Source organism: Macrotis lagotis, chromosome 8 (genome assembly GCF_037893015.1).
Source record: "Macrotis lagotis isolate mMagLag1 chromosome 8, bilby.v1.9.chrom.fasta, whole genome shotgun sequence".
Lineage (NCBI taxonomy): Eukaryota > Metazoa > Chordata > Mammalia > Peramelemorphia > Peramelidae > Macrotis > Macrotis lagotis.
Window position 1 is genome coordinate 109,006,694 of NC_133665.1, and position 17,227 is coordinate 109,023,920.

General features: G+C 35.5%; 1 protein-coding gene across 10 annotated transcripts in view; it reads left to right on the top strand.

Moving 5' to 3' along the window:
* The window catches only part of RAD54L2 (RAD54 like 2), a 248,935-nt gene that overhangs the window by 139,096 nt on the left and 92,612 nt on the right, over positions 1-17,227 (top strand). For all 10 annotated transcript variants that reach the window (XM_074198071.1, XM_074198070.1, XM_074198075.1 and 7 more), the window contains one exon: positions 15,599-15,817. In XM_074198071.1, coding sequence (XP_074054172.1) covers positions 15,655-15,817 — 163 coding nt within the window. In that variant the 5' untranslated portion in view covers positions 15,599-15,654. The remainder of the gene's footprint in view (positions 1-15,598; positions 15,818-17,227) is intronic.

The window sequence follows — 17,227 nt, forward strand, 5'->3', positions numbered from 1 at the left end:
ATATTCATGTCACTGTTTCGAATAAATAATTTAGATGAATTCAGCCTGTCTCATACACAGTCTATATAGTAATTAAACCTTTGCATGTCTGTGAGAGAGAGAACTTGGGGGATAGGTTTGTATAGCCTAGCTACAAAATAATAGAGATAGCTGTGATCTGGATAGATTATATAATTTTCCTTGGTAGAATCTTCAAAATTGGGTTAGACATCCATGAGGAAGCAGTGCAGGCAAGCTGGTGTGTCTTTATTTTCTATCTGCTTGTTGTTCATTTTCTTGTCATTGATCTTGGTCTCCTCACTCAGACCTAATCCCGTCCAGAATGAGCACAAATGAGACCTAGTCAACAAAGAGTATTCTGGGAATGAACTGAGGGGAAGGGAAGGACATCCAGCTCTTAAGACCACACATGCACATAGAAGACCTAGGGCCTCAAGTCAACCCTCTGTGATGGTTTGATCTCATGCTATTGTTTCTTATTGAATATGGAATTTACAAAAATTATTTGCTCCTCATTAACTTTGGAGCTCATTAGTAAGGACTTTTGCAAAGGTATAACTTCTCATCTACTCTTTTAAATGAGATGCTTTTATTTGAGTTGTCTCCTTGGCACACTGATAGGCTGGAGAGTTTGTCTCCCCCTCTAACCATGACTGTATTACAGTTTTAACATATTGTCTAGAGTTCTGGAGTGCTAGCATTTGCGTCTCTGTTCTGTTTATCTCTTTAAGGTGGCTGGGGACTCCACAGTGCTCAGAGCACTGGCTTTGTGTTCAGAAGGCCAGAGTTCAGAGCCAGCCTCATTCACTTCATCTCTGTCAGCCTTAATCTCCTCATCTGTAAAATGGAGATCATCTCAGGGTTGTTGGGATGATCAAATGAGATATTTAGAAAGCTCTTAGCAAAGTTTAATGGAAACTTTTTCCCTTTCCTCCCCATGATTTCGTAATTTGGTTGTGAATCACCAATAGAACCCCTTGATTACAGGTTCTTTGTAGTTAACAGCAACCTTCCCAAAATCTGATGTCGAAAATAAGTCTGTCCTACTGGGTTTTTTCTTCCTTTTGTGAATTAAAAAAATGCCTCATGGCTTCTCACTTAAGAACCTCCAAAGCATTTTATTGCTAAGTCAATTGCAAAAGTACATTTAATTGTTTAAAGGTACAATTGGTGCTTTGAAGCATAAATCCACTAAACAATCCTTAGGCTTTGTGTAGCACTTTACAAATAGAAACTCTTTATTATTACTTATCAATTAATCCTTACAGCACCCATGGGAGAAAGGTGAGTGACCAAGTAATTATCATCCCTTTTATGGTTTTGTGAAATGAAACTCAAAGTGTATTCTTATGCTTGTAAATAAACACTCAAATCATTTCCCAGATGTTGGAAAAGTCAAAGACAACTTTTATTTAAACCAGACACAAGAAAACTATGTATGCACATCCAGGGAGCCTAGATAATTCTACAGACATGGACTAATTTAAGAAAACCTAAAACAAGGCATATTCATATTTATAGATCAAAAAATTAAGATGTAATTGGTTGCATTCCAAAACATTCATATGGTATATGTAAAGTATCCTTAAGGGGAGTATTATAAAACAAAGGTAGATTGAGAACCTGAGATAATTTGATTTATGGATTTTCAGGAATACATTTCATGTCAGGGGGCATATGTCTATCAACTCTAGATAGTTCTGTCATTGTTTCTGTTAAGCAATACTTCTGAGGCTACTTTAATACTTGAATAGATACATAATTTTATTGATATGGGCACTCCCTCTACAGCAGGGGGGTTTTAACCTCTTTGGTGTCAGGGATCCCTTTGACAGTGTGATAAAATGTATAGACCCCCTTCCCCAACAAATGTTTGCAAATACATAAATAAAATAGTATTATAATATATACATAGTTTCATAAAGAAAACAAGCTCTCAAAATATAGATAACAAAATATTAAAAAGAACAAGTTCATGGAACCTAGGTTAAGAGCCCCACTTTATAAGGTCAGATGAAAAAATCTTCATGCTATTCAATTGTTCAGATCTTTCTTTCTGAAATTTTTATTATAAACTTTGTCTCAAAAAATGTAAGTAAAAATAACAATTATTTACATTTTGGTAAAAGAAAATAGTATTAATTTATACAAATTAATAACTTATTTGTTTCCCCAATTACATGTAATAGTAGTATTTACAATTTTTTTCAAAGTTTTGAGTTTTACACTCTCTTTCTCCTACCCCAAAGCAATCTAATATAGACTCTACATTTATAGCCATGCTAAACATAGAGCCATATTGATCATGTGAGAAAATCAAATCCAAATGGAAGAAAATATTAGAGAGGAAAAATGTCACAATACATAAGAAAAATTGAAGATAATAAGTTTTGGTCTTCATTTAAATTCTGTATATGAATGGTATTTTCCATATGAGTCTTTTAAAATTGTCTTTGATTATTGTGCTGCTGAAATGAACAAGTCTATCATAGTTCATCATTACTCCATGTTAGTGTGTATAATGTGCACCTGAGTCTACTCATTTCACTCAGCATCAATTTATGCAAATTTTTCCAGGCTTTTCTGAAATGCTGCCCCTCATGATTTCTTGTTCTATAGTTTTTCTAATCTTCTTTATGTATGCTATAAAGTTTTGCTACTGTTATTTTTTTATCTAATTATAACCCAGTGTTTTCTGTTTTAATTCTACTTTGTATATTTCCTTTAAATTATACCATATTTCTTTGTATTCTTTAATTTTTGCAGTTAAATAATATTTAATTACATTGCTAATTACATAATTTATTCAGTAGTCTTTTTCCCTGCCACCGGACCTATTAACTGATCTAGGTTTACTGATTAGAAACAAAATAACTTGGGGCGGCTAGGTGGCGCAGTGGATAAAGCACCGGCCCTGGAGTCAGGTATATCTGGGTTCAAATCTGGTCTCAGACACTTAATAATTACCTAGCTGTGTGGCCTTGGGCAAGCCACTTAACCCCATTTGCCTTGCAAAAAACTAAAAAAAAAAGAAACAAAATAACTTGACTTTTTAGTAGCAAAAATCTAGGAAAAAAGTAGATCTGGATTGGGGAGTAGTTAAAATGTGATGCATAAATATAAAGAAATATTACTGTTACATAAGAATAAAACAAACGACTCTAGATTCAGAGAAGCATGGAAAAAATTATATGAACTGATACAAAAAAAATTACAATGGCTACAAAAAGTAAATAACCACCAAACAATTGAAAACAAATGTTGCAAAATTACAAAAAGCAAACATGACTTCAAAGAAGAAATACATAAAGGGACCTTCCATTCCTTTACAGAGATAGGAGGCACACTGGTATGGAATGTTACAAATATGTTTTCAATATAATGATTGGTTTTACTGACTTTACTAAGTGAAGGGGGAGAATATATAGTGCAGCTTTAGCAATATAACAACAAAAATTATTAATAAAAATTTTTAAAATAATAAAAGTGGCTTTGAATATTTTTGCCTGGGTAAGATCTATCTTAGGAGTATAGATTTAGAGCTGGAAATTATATTTTGAATTCATCAGGTCTATTAACTTTATTTTACTTAGCAGAAGCCCACAGGGATTAATTTACTAGGATTAAATCTCAGAGGTAGTAACTGATAGTAGCAAGATTAGAATCAAGTCATCTGACTCTAAATCTGAACCCTTTTATCTCTGTACTCTTTTTTTAAAAATTAATATTTTGTTTTCTGATTAAATACAATAGTAGTTTTTTGTAAGGTCTGAATTTTACAATTTCCCCCCCACCTTCCCTACGTCCCCTGTCTCCTACAGAAGGCAATCTGATCATCTTTATATTGTTTTCATGCTGTAATTGATCGAAATTAAATGTGTTGAGAGAGAAATCACATCCTTGAGAAAATAAAATGTTAGAGATAGCAAAATTATGTAGTACATAAGACACTTAAAAAAAATTGAAGGTAATTGATCTCTGTTTAAACTCCACAATTCTTTATCTGGATACAGATGGTATTCTCCTTCCCTGATTTTTTGCATTGATGGAGTGAGCAAGTCCATTAAGGTTGATCATCACCCCCATATTGCTGTTAGGGTGTACAATGTTCTTCTGGTTCTGCTCATCTCACTCAGCATCAGTTCATTCAAGTCTTTCCGAGCTTATCTGAAATCCCATTCCTCTTGTTTTCTAATAGAACAATAGTGTTCTATAACATACATATACCACAATTTGTTCAGCCATTCCCCAATTGATGGACATTGACTTGATTTCCAATTCTTTGCTATCACAAAAAGGGCTGCTATGATTATTTTTGTATAAGTGGTATTTTTTACCCTTTTGCATGTTCTTTTCAGGGTATAGACCCAGTAGTATTTCTGCACTATCTATTTGATAATCTCTTTTGAGTTCTGGGTATTTGAATTTTAGATCTGTTTATCTAGCTCTAATTTCTCTTTTGATCTTCAGTCTTTCATCACCAATTGCCTGCTAGTTTCCTGGAACTGAGTGTTTATCAATATCTCAAACCCAACTTGTCCAAAAACAGAATTATTTTTCTATTTTTTCAATTTAAAATTTTTCCAATTTCATGTAAAGATAATTTTCACTATTGATATTTTGTAAGATTTTGAGTTTCACAGTTTTATGTCTCCCTTCCCTCTGCCCCTCCCTACAACAGCAAGAAATTTGATATAGGCTATATCTAGATAACACAATCATGTTTAATACATTTTTCCATATTAGTCATGCTGTGAAAGAAGAATCAGAACAATAGGGAAAAACAAGAACAGAAATCCATAAAAATGATTTTAATAAATGAAACTAGTATACTTTGGTCTGCATTCAGACCCCATAGTTCTCTGTCTAGATGTGAATGGCTTTTTCCCCATCACAAGTCTTTTAGAACTGTCTTTATTCACTTGTATTGCTGAGAAGAGCCAAGTCTGTCATAGTTGACCATCTTAAAATGTTACTGTTAAGATGTACAATGTTCCCTTGGTTCTGCTTACTTCACTTAGCATCAGTTCATGCAAGTCTTTCTAGGGATTAATTATCTTTCAACCTAAACCCTGCTTCCCTCTTCCAAACTTTCCTATTATTGTCAAGGGCATTACCATTCTCCCAATTATCCAAGTTTATGACCTCAGTATCATCTTTGATGCATTGGAACTCACCCCATCCATCCATTCTGTTGTCAAGTCTTTCACCTCTATTTCACACTATTTCTCATATGCTGTCTCCCTGGTATACCACCAGGCAGTGATCACCTTACCTCTGTACTATTTCAGTAGCCTGTTGTTTGGTCTCTGTCTTAAGTTTCTTCCCATTTCAGTTGGTACTTCAATTAGTTGTCAAAACACAAGTCTGACCATGTGTCCCCCTGCCCAGTCAGCAAACTAATGGCTCCTTGTTATCTCTGAAGTCAAATAAAATCCTTAGTTTTTACAGACTTTCTTAATTTGACTCCATACTTTTTCAATCTTTTTTACTCCAGTGACATTGGCCTCCTTGCTGTTCCTCATACATGCATGACATTATCTCTCATTTTTTGCTTTTTCACTGGCTCTTCTTCATCTTGACCTCCTTCCTCCTCTTGTTTCCTTCGGAACGTAGCTCAAAGCTCATTTGATGTAGAGAGTTCTTATTTACACTGCATATATTTTATATGTACATAGTTTTTTATACATAGTTTATATGTACATAGTTTTGCATGTTGTCTCCCCTATTGGAAGGTGAGCTCAAGAACACCCTCACACACACACATACACAATTTGTATAGCTAATGCTTAGCACAGTTCTTGGAACATAATAGGTATTTAATAAATACTTGCTTGCTAACATACAAATTTAGCATTCTTTATACCATATATTCTTTTTAGGATATAGGTGGTAGGAAAACTGGTTCAAAGACATGATTGTTTTGTAGTTTTTTCCCCTTTATTTTCCAATTTGCTCTCTAATAATACTGAAACAAATTTTAATTTCAACAACAGTGCCTAGTTATATTCTTAACAAAATTGAATTTTACCATTCTTAATCCTTTTAATCTTATTTTTATTATTATATTTTGTTTTTGTATCACCTTCATTTCCAAATATATTACCTTTTCCCTCGTATTTAGTAAGCTGACTCCTAAAACCAAAATTAAAAGAGAAAAAGTTTAACAAAACCAAATCAACTGTGTCCAAAACTATACATAAAGTTCTATATTCATAATCCTCCCCATCTCAACAGAGAGGAAAATGTGTGGTTCATTTTCTCAACTCTTCTATAGAGCCAATGTTGGTTAGTATAATTATGTAGTGTTTGGTTTCCTTTTTTTTATATGCATGATTGTAGTCCAGTGTTTTACTAGTTCTGTTTATATCACTTTATATTATGTTTTCCCATGCACTTGAGTTCTTGATTATCTTTCTTTCAACTCGTATTTTTTAATTTGATTTAATTAATTCTTATTTTGTACAAATAATTTTTATACATTACTAAAACATTCTTGTTTAAGAGTAAACATAATACCCCCTCCCCCCAAGAAATATATAGACCCGCATAAGCGATAAAGGGGAGAGAAAAAAATTTAAAAAAAATAATAATAAAAATAATTGTAGGTATGGCCAGGTGGTGCAGTGGAAGGAGCACCGGCCCTGGAGCCAGGTGCACCCAAGCCCAAACCCAGCCCCAGACACCCAACAATCACCCATCTGTGTGACCCCATGCAAGCCACCCTAACCCCATTGTCCTACAAACCTCCCCCCCCAAAAAAAGACCCCAAATAAAATAAAAATAATAGTAGTAGGGGCAGTTGGGTGGCAGACAGATCACTGGCCCTTGAGCCAGGAGCACCCAGGTCCAAATCCAGCCTCAGACACCCAACAATCACCCAGCTGTGTGGCCCCAGGCAGGCCACCCAGTCTCATCCACTCTGACCGCCCCCCCCCCCCAGAAAAATAATAATAGTAAAAAATGAGTTTTAGTCTGTGTTCCAACACCACCAGCTCTGTCGTGGGTGGATCACATTCTTTAGGATAAGTCCATCACAAAAGTTACTTCCATATTTTTCCACCATTGCCATTGGTGATCTTTCCATTCATACTTCTCTACTACCATGTACTATATTTTTCTCTCCTTTCACTGACTCTGCTGTACGGTAGTTGAGTGGCACAACAGACAGATCCCCAGCCCTGGGGCCAAGAGGCCCCGAACCCACATACCACCCCTTACCCAGCATCCACCTGGCCCTATGGTCCTGGACAGGCCTTCCAATCCCAGCCCCTTGCAAGAAGTAAAAAAGAAAATGTGTTATAGCTGACCACTCTCCCCCCATGGTCCATCCTCTCCTCCTTTATTCACATCCCCAACCCTTCCCCCTGCTCCTCCCCTCCTTCTTACTCCAGATACCTATACTCTATTGAGTATATATGCTGTTTCCTCTCCTAGTCATCTCTGATGAGGGCAAAGATTCTCTCATTTCCCCCTCGCCTCCCCCCCCTTCCATATAATTGCAATAGCTCATTGTAATAAAGAAAAATCTTACTATATGAAATATCTTAGCCTATTTCTCCTCTCCTTTTTCTTTCTCCCATTATATTTCCCCTTTTATCTGTTGACTTCATTTTTATACCACAATATATCTTCAAATTCAGTTTTCTCCTGTGCTTCATTTATAAAAGCTCCTTCTACCTGCTCTATTAAATGAGAAGATTTATATGAGTATTATCAGTATCATTTTTCTATATAGGAATACATGTAGTTCATCATCATTAAGTCCCTCATATTTTCCTCTTCTCTGCTCTATGTGCTTCACCTGAGTCCTGTATTTGAAGATCAAACCTTCTGTTCAGCTCTGGCCATTCCAACAGGAACATTTGAAATTCCCCTAGTTCATTGAAAGTCCATCTTTTTCTCTGGAAGAGGATGTTCAGTTTTGCTGGGTGTAGTTCATTCTTGGTTGCATTCTAAGCTCTTTTGGCTTCTGGTATATTATATTCCAAGCCCTACAAGCTTTTAATGTTGTTGCTGCTAAGTCCTGTGCTGTGTGATCTAGACTGCAACTCCACGATATTTGAATTGTGTCCTTCTGGCTGCTTGTAATATTTTCTCTTTGACTTGGGAGTTCTGAAATTTGACTGTAATATTCCTGGGGTTTTTTTTTTTGGAATCTCTCAGGTAGATCGGTGTATTCTCTCCATTTCTATTTTGCCCTCTGCTTCTAGGATATCAGGGCAATTTTCCTGTAATAATTCTTTGAAAATGATGTCAAGGCTCTTTTCCTGATCATGACTTTAAGGTATTCCAATAATTTTTAAATGATCTTTCCTAAATCTGTTTTCCATATCAGTTGTTTTTTCAATGAGATGTTTCACATTTTCTTCTAATTTTTCATTCTTTTGGTTTTGAAGCATTGAGTTCTGATTTCTTGTAAAATCAGCAGTCTCCCGGAATTCTATTCTTTGTCTGAAGGATTTGTTTTCCCTTAGAGAGCTTTCTTATCTCCTTTTCTATCTGGCCAATTCTGCTTTTTAAAGCATTCTTCTCCTCAATAACTTTTTGAACTGTTTTATCCATTTGACCTATGCTGGTTTTTAACACATTATTTTCTTCAGCATTTTTTTGGATCTTCTTGACTAAGCTGCTGACTTCATTTTCATGTTTTTCCTGCATCTCTCTCATTTTCCCAATTTTTCCTCTCTCCCTCACTTGATTTTTCAAAGTCTTTTTTGAGCTCTGTCATGGCCTGAGACCAATTTCTATTTTTCTTGCAGTCTTTAGATGCAGGAGCTTGGTACCTCCTCATCTTCAGATTGAGTGTTTTGATCCTTCTTGGGGTCACAGGCAAAGTATTTCTCAATGGTGTTCCTCTTTTTTCTCTGCTTACTCATTTTTCCAGCCTGAGCCTGGTTTGGGGTGCTTCCTGAGCTTTTGGGACACCCCCACAAGGATCTCACTGTGTGAGGCTCTGTCTCTCTCTCCTGGTCTGTGAATGACCATAAGCACCCCCCCCCCCCTGCCACGGGACTGAGGTGGGGGGGCCCCTCCTGTTCTATGGGGGGGGCCTAGACTGCGATCAGGATCTGAATGTGGTCAGAGCCCCAGAGTCCTGTTCCAGGGGCAGAGGGCAGAGCTTGGCAATCTCTCTCTTCACTCCCCTCACCTCTGCCTGCTTCTGGTTTCTGAATCTCAGCTACTGTGGCCAAGCTGATTGCTGTGTGCTCTGAGGGCTGGGCTGCTCCGCTTGTTTGCTGTGGTAGAGATCATCCTGTCGCGCCCCTCCCCTGTTCCCCCAAGTTGTGCCTGGTGCTCCCCGGGGTGTAGGTCAGGAAACTGCCCCTGCTGCTGTGAGCTGTGGCTCCCAGCACCCAGGGGCTGCCTCCGGGAGGCTGAAGTTCCTTCACTCTGGTGAGCTACCCCTCTGGTCCTGTGGAGCCGAGCCTTTCTGCTCTTTTCCAGGTTACCCTTGGGTTGGAGAATTGCCTCACTGGATCCCTCTGTGGGTTCTGTCTCTCAAAAATGTAGTTAGAGTCCTTAGTTTATAAGTTTTGCTCCAGAGCAGCTGAGAGAAGGTCCTATCCTGTCGCCATCTTGGCTCTGCCCCCCTAACTCATAGTATTTTCAGTACTCATTTTTGAGTATTTCCAAAAACATAGTTGAACAGAAAAAAAGAGTATTGTATATGAAATTGTAGATTCCTATTATGAATAACTTGCTTTCCTTTTAAGTACAAGTTTAACATTTATGTGCTTCTTTCTGACCTTGCTTCTGTTCTCTGTATTTTTTTAAGAATGCATCATAATCACATAGCATAATTTGTTTAGCAGTTGCTTAGTTGATGGTACCTGCTTTATTTCTGATTCTTTGCTGCTAGGGAAAAAAAACCCAAAACAAACAAACCAAACCTGCTGCTATGAATATTTTATTGTATATATATTTTAGTGAATATGTTTTCTTTCTTTTTGTCTTTGATCTCATATGTGTAAATCTTGCTGAAGGTTTGTGGGTCAAAGGATGTGCATATTTGTATAAGTTTTTTTGGCACAATTCCAAATAGCTTTCCTAGATAATTGGACTAATTCATAGCTCATTAAGCAGTGTTTTGTGTTAGTATATCTTTTTGTAATCATTTCAACGTTGACTTTTTCCATTTTTTGTTGTCTTTGCAAGTTTGTCTTGTGGGAGGTGAAACCTCAAAATTCTTTTGGTTTACATATATGTTGTCAGAGTTTGAAGAAATATTTTGAGAATTATTTGCTCTTATCCTTGTACCAATTTACCATTGGGGAGTTTAAGCATATTACCTAATACATATTTTTCCTTATACCTGCTTATCTTGCTATCTACCATACCTTCAGAGGTACTGATGCAAAGATTTGTGCTCAGTAAGAAGCACTTTTTATATTAACTTCATTGTTCCTGTTCTTGCAGAAAATTGTAATAAATTATTTTATCCTTTATGATCTTGTTTATCTCTTGTTTGATTAATACATTACACCTAAACCATATTTATTTAAGTTACTTGATCTCATTTTCTTCTATTTTTTAAGGTATAACCTATTATATTCAAGTCAAATATGCATTTTAGAATATTTATTAATTATTTAAAATTTTTCAAGCTTAAACAAAAGTGAACATTCCCTTATGCACAGAAGAATAAAGAGGAATTGTATGGGATATTTAAATCTGTTATATATAGCTTTAAAAAAACCCTTAGATCCCCCCTCTTCTAAACTTTTTTTCTGTAATCTTTGTTCTTGACTTGTTTCCTATTTTCCTAAAACTGTTAGTTTATCCTGCTTTGTAGTGGCTAGGTGGCCCAGTGGATAGAGAACTGGCCCTGTGGATAGAGCACTGGCCCTGGAGTCAGGAGTACCTGGGTTCAAATCCAACCTCAGACACTTAATAATTACCTAGCTGTGTGGCCTTGGACAAGCCACTTAACCCCATTGCCTTGCAACCCCGCCCCCCAAATAGTTTTTCCCCCATATATCATAATCTTAGATTTCTCTGGATTTGTCTCTTTTATAATTTCCTACTGCAGAGTAATCTTTTACATCCTTATACCATAATTTGTCCAGTCATTCCTTAGTTAAATAGGTGTCTACTTTTTTAAAAAATTTTTATTGATGTATTTTTTTACAAAACAAGAAATTTCCCCAGGACCTCTCCTTCCTGCAGAGAGCTACCTCATAACATAAATTATTTTTAAAAACAAAGGAAAAGAAGAAAAAGAGGTAGAACTGATGAATATTTGCAAATGTCTAAAAATATGGAAATTGGATCATATTTGTGGTCATCAGACTTCTACAAAGGGATTGTATAGGGTGTTCTCAGTATCTCTTCGTTGAAGTTATGCTTGTTCTTTGTAATTTTTCAGTGTTCAATTTTTATTTTTTGTGATGTTCTTTCTATTTGCATTGTTGTAGTAATTATATTTTAACTTTTAAAAATGGAATATTATTATCCCTAAAGGAAAAGATTTGTGAAAAAATTCAGAGAAAAAAGGAAGATTTGGATAAACTTATCAGAGTGACCTAGAACCTGGAAAACAATATACCTACTAATTACAACACTGCAAATGAAATGAGTAATAAAGCAAAGCTAAATGCCATGTAACTGTAATCAATTTCTTAAAATGATAGACAGCATAGTGTAGAGTGAAGTGATAAATTATTGAAAAAACAACTCTTGTCAAGTGGCTTAACCTTTCAGTACCCTTAAATTGCAGAAAAAGATGCTGACTTGCATTAGTAGAGGAATTTCCTTAGTAGGAGGAATTAGATTTAATATCTTGTCCCCTTATTAATTTTTTAAAATTAAATTTTATTTTATTTTCAGTTCTGGATTCTTTCTTCCCTCTCAATTAAGTAATGTGTCTTTCTATAAATAGCAAGTTCCCTTAGTGCATTTAATCCTATTGGATATGATTCACATAATTTTGGTTAGCAACATATGTATTAGGGACAGCCAGGTGGTGCAGTGGATAGAGCACCAGTCCTGGAGTCAGAAGGATCTGAGTTCAAATCCAGCCTCAGACACTTAATAATGACCTAGCTGTGTGACCTTGGGCAAGTCATTTAACCCTACTGCCTTGTAAAAAAAACAAAGAGAAACAGATATTTTTTAAAATGAGGTCTATCTACCATCACTTTTCTAACTCTTCAAGTTGAAGGGATGATCTTCTATAGAAGCCATTTGCATCTATTTAATATATAGCTATTGGAAATTATTTTTCCCTACAGGATAGTTGAAGAGAACATGGTTCTGCCTTTTAGACTATAATTGTCTAGGTCTTGGTCACCTGGACCTAATTTTTTTTTACCTTTTTTTATTCGTGTGAAGGAGAGGGACTAATGATATTTTGTTTGTTATAACTAATATTAACATAATATTAAAAGAGGCATCATTTGTTTGTTATTACTAATATTAATGTAATATTAAAATAAAGAAGCATCTATGGTATAATGGAGTCAAATTTGACCTCAGACATTTAGTAGCTATATCAGCTTTAACAAGTCACTTAACCTCTTTTTGCCTGTTTCATTTCTTCAACTGTAAAATGGGGATAACAGTAGCTTATCCTTTGCAGGGCTGTTGTGAGGATCAAATAAGACATTTGTAAAAAGTGCTCAGTATAGTTCTTGGCACATAGTAAACATTACATAATGACTTTTTTTCCCCTCCCCATAATTCCCATTTTTCTTTTGTTTAGATTTCTTTAAGAGCTGCATCTATAAATTCTGACTTTTCTTACGTTTTTTTTTTTTCAAGGCAAATGGGGTTAAGTGGCTTGCCCAAGGCCACATAGCTAGGTAATTATTAAGTGTCTGAGACCAGATTTGAACCCAGGTACTCCTGACTCCAGGGGGGGGTGCTTTATCCACTACGCCACCTAGCCACCCCCTGACTTTTCTAATATTTGATCTAGGGAGAACAACTGAATGTATAATCTTAGTTGAATATATAAGTAGTAAGTTACAAAAGCAAATGATGGAATATATTTAAAGACTCCTAGCTCTGCTACACAGAGAACAGCCTAATTGTTTGGATATTTATACTGTTTTCAGAAGAGATAGAGTTGCCTTGCTAAGAATAAAGATCTAAAGACCCAGCTTAGTGAGAGAAGTCATATGTCACTTGATTGTGTTTGTTTTGTTTTTATGCTGCCTTATTTGGTCTGGATAATCAAATATTTATTAATAATAATGAAAAAACTTACTTGTACCTCTGTCTAAAAGGGGTCTTGGACTTGAGAAATTTTGAAAGCACATTTTGTTATTTGTATTGTATGTTTGCTTTGCTTGGTCACAAGATTTAAAGCTGGTAAGGGACCCTAGAACATTATCTAGGGCTAGGCTAATCCAATTCCTCCTTCAATTTTACAGATGAAACTGAGTCCCAGACAAAGTTAAGGCATTTGATCTTTTCAGCACACCAAAATGTCTCCTGAAATTAGATGATGTGAATATACAGGCTAATTAAAACTTTACTGTAAATCCTATTCCACAGTCATCTGTTCCACAATCAGCCAACATAGTTGCTCTGAAAACAAAATATTTACTTTTCCTTGATGTAATTGCTGACAAAACAAAATAATTTATTTTGTTCCAAACTTGAACCAGTTTGTAGAAAATTCTTATCGTCATATAAATACTGTAGAAACTGATTCTGTATCCAAAGCTGTTAGTATTTAATTATTTTTTCCTTTTCTGACTGCTACAAGTAGACCCCAAAACACATGATAGAATTCATGCCAAGAGTTTTTAAAATCTCTTTTGTAACTCTGGAATATAAGGGAATATAATTAATTTGTATTTATGGATGAGCTTTCATTTCTTTGCCTAAATGTATTTTACAGATGTTTTATGGAAGTAATTATTATTATATATTATTACTAAATCATTTCACAGATGTTCTTAGTTTGCTTCTTTTGAAATACTAAATAAATGATCTTTGTGGTCATACAGTTCACTCTTATATCCATAAAAATTATGCTACTTTTTATCTTTGTCTTAGGAATCCTAAGTTTATCTTTATTTTCCCTAAAATAATAACTCAAAATTGATACATCTAACTTGTTCTTATTTCTTTAATTTTTCTGAAGGAAGCTCAAATGTTATGTTTCAAATTTAATCTGAACCTAAAATATTTCAACTATATTTATTTGTTGTGATAGAAAATAATACCTTCCTTTAAAAAAAACAAAAATAGAGATTAATAAAAGAAAAAGGAGAGAAAATTTGTATGTTCAGTCAACTGTTATGATTTAAATACCAAGTTATTCTAGTATGGTTTTAATTTCTTGGCCCAGATAGCTTTATTGGGTACTAAATTTCTTAGTCTTCTCTTAAGATAGAAAACTTTACATCATTTAAGCAAATCAAGTACTATTCTGTCTAAAAATCTGGTAGAAGGGCTATTTTCTCAAGTATTAAAAAAAATCATCCATTTTCTAGATTTTATTTTATTTGTTTGTTTATTTATTTGTTTGTTTTTGTGAGGCAAGTTGGGGTTAATTGCCTAGGGTCAGATTTGAACTCAAATCCTCCTGACTCCAGGCCTGCTGCTCCATCATCATCCATTTTTTAGTCATCACTTGTGTTTAGAACATTATAAACTAAGGTCTGAGGCAGGGACCAAAATTAGATAAGGCTTAATTCCTGACCTCAAGGAACTCTTGTATTCCAGTTGCTCCTACAGTGATCAGTCTGTGGTAAGAATCAAAAGAATGGTAGTCAGAATTATAAGTGCTAAGGAAAATAGAAGACACTTAGGCCTACAGTGAATTCTCTTAGATTCATGGAAGAAATAAATAGAATTGACCAAAAGAATTGAAGGAAAGACCCCTCAGGTACAGGGAAATTAAGAGTGCAAAGACTGGAATGGGCATTATTTGTACAGCACCTTTTTACTTCAGGTAGCAATTACACTAATAATAGGAGGCTGTGAAATAATTGTTTGACTAGTAAGCCTCTCTTCAGGGAAATCTGACCCCAGGTCCTTGCTTACTCTTCTGTCCCGTCCCCCCCCCCCAAAAAAAAAACACTTCAAATTAATTGTCCAAACAGACATAATAAACTTTAGCTGGGTGAGGACATTTATATATAAGGCTTGGTATTTAAAAGGGAGTGGTAAAAAGAATGCAGTAATGCAAATGATAACACTAAAAGCAACAAAACTTGATGAATTGTAATGAATAATCTCAGTCTTGGAGAACTGATTAAAAAATTAGCCTCCTTCCTCTTAGTAGAAAGATGGGAATTATGAATATGTAATATGGAATATACTGTCAGCTATGATTGATCACAATGACTATCTTTGGAGTTTCCTTAAATGTTTTTATTTGTTACTGGGAAGTTTTCTGTTAGAGGAGAAGGGATTTTAAGAGGAAAAACAAAATATTTCAGTTGGGGTGACAGGTGTTGACAGAAAAATAAAGGGGCATGGTAGATCCTGAGATCAGAAATAGAATTTGAAGAGGAATGTAATATTTTCCCTGAATCCTCATTCTGGTGACTCATTGCCCCTGGATGAGAATATCATGATTTGTGATGCCTTGGGATTGAGAAGTCTGAATTCTTTTTTGCTTTCTTTTCTTTCTCCATAGGTCTGTCCCACTATAGACCATGAGTAGGTAATGCGCAGTGAGGACTATTGGGAGCCATGTCAGACGAGTCAATCTCAGGGAGTGATCCAGACTTGGACCCAGACTTGGAGCCGGAGGATATGGAAGAGGAAGAGGAGGAGGAGGAGGAGGAGGAAGAGGAGGAGGCAATGGAGGAGGGCAATGATGGGGATGATGAGGAAGACTTGCTTGATGAGAATGGTAAGTATTTGAGTTTCTAGCATATTTTAATCCATCAGTGCCTTTTCAATAGTGAGAGTAGAATTCCCTTGTTTTTGCATATTTAAAAAAAGATACTTCATTTCTAGAGAATTCTTGATACTGTATTTCGTGTTGGATTTCTTTTAAAATTCACAAAATGAAAGATCACATTAAAGTATTTTTTTAAACATACAAATGCAGGGATACAAAAGAAACAGACCTCATACTGCCAGTGCTTCACCATCAAATAGTTCTTGGTGATATGCTAGAAAATATGGTTACCACTTTATGGAACCATAAAGGCAGCCTGATACAGGAGAAAGAACTCTACCTTAGAAGACCTCTGACTTGATTTGTGACCTCAGACAATTACCTTTACATCTTGAGCTTCAGGTTCCTCATCTATAAAATAATGTGGTTTGTTAGATTAAATGGTTTTTCTAAGGTATCTTCTACATTTAGTGGTCTGTGATTTCTCTTTACCTTAAATTGAGCATTTTCTTTCTTTTTTCTTTTTTGCAAGGCAGTGGGGTTAAGTGAATTGCCCAAGGTCACACAGAGAGAAGTATCAGGTAATTATTAAGTGTCTGAGGCCAGATAAGAACTCTGGTCCTCCTAACTCCAGGGCTTGTAATCTATCCACTGTGCCAGCTAGCTGCCCCAAGCATTTTCTTTCTTGTAATTTTGCTGCTTCATTGTTTTAGTTCTTGAGACTCCTCTGAGGCTCAGGTGGCATTAGACCTTCTATTTACTCCATATTCCTTCATTACTGTCTCTGATGATCAGTTGACTAGAAACTTTTTTTGATCCTAGCCATAGACCTTCAATTCTATCCTTTCACAAGGTGATTAATTGTCAGCAAATAGATTGCCTGGTCATCATACTTTCAAGAGTCTTAGGACCTCCAAACTGTCAACATTCTAGGAGTGAAAGTCAAAGAGGAGCTTATTTCAGAAAAGGAACTCACTGTCTCCTCAGCCAATTTATAATGCTTTGGGACAACTCAGATTGTTTAGTAAATGTTTATTCTCAATGGAGATCTTAATTCAGGGAAGATGACTGCTTGTCAAGAATATTGAAGAAGGGGAGACTAGGTAGCATAGTGGATAAAGCACCGGCCTTGGAGTCAGGAGTACCTGGGTTCAAATCCAGTCTCAGACACTTAATAATTACCTAGCTGTGTGGCCTTGGGCAAGCCACTTAACCCCATTTGCCTTGCAAAAAAAAAAAACACCTAAAAAAAAGAATATTGAAGAAGTGATTTCTATTTAGGTATAGATTGGATTTGATGGTCATAACTGAAGGAGCTGAAAAGGCAGAGGGGGGGGAATTGTGATATTTCTTGAAGAATATTATCTAGAGAAAGGGAAGAAAAACTGAATATTACGTACTCAAACATCATCTTTTATA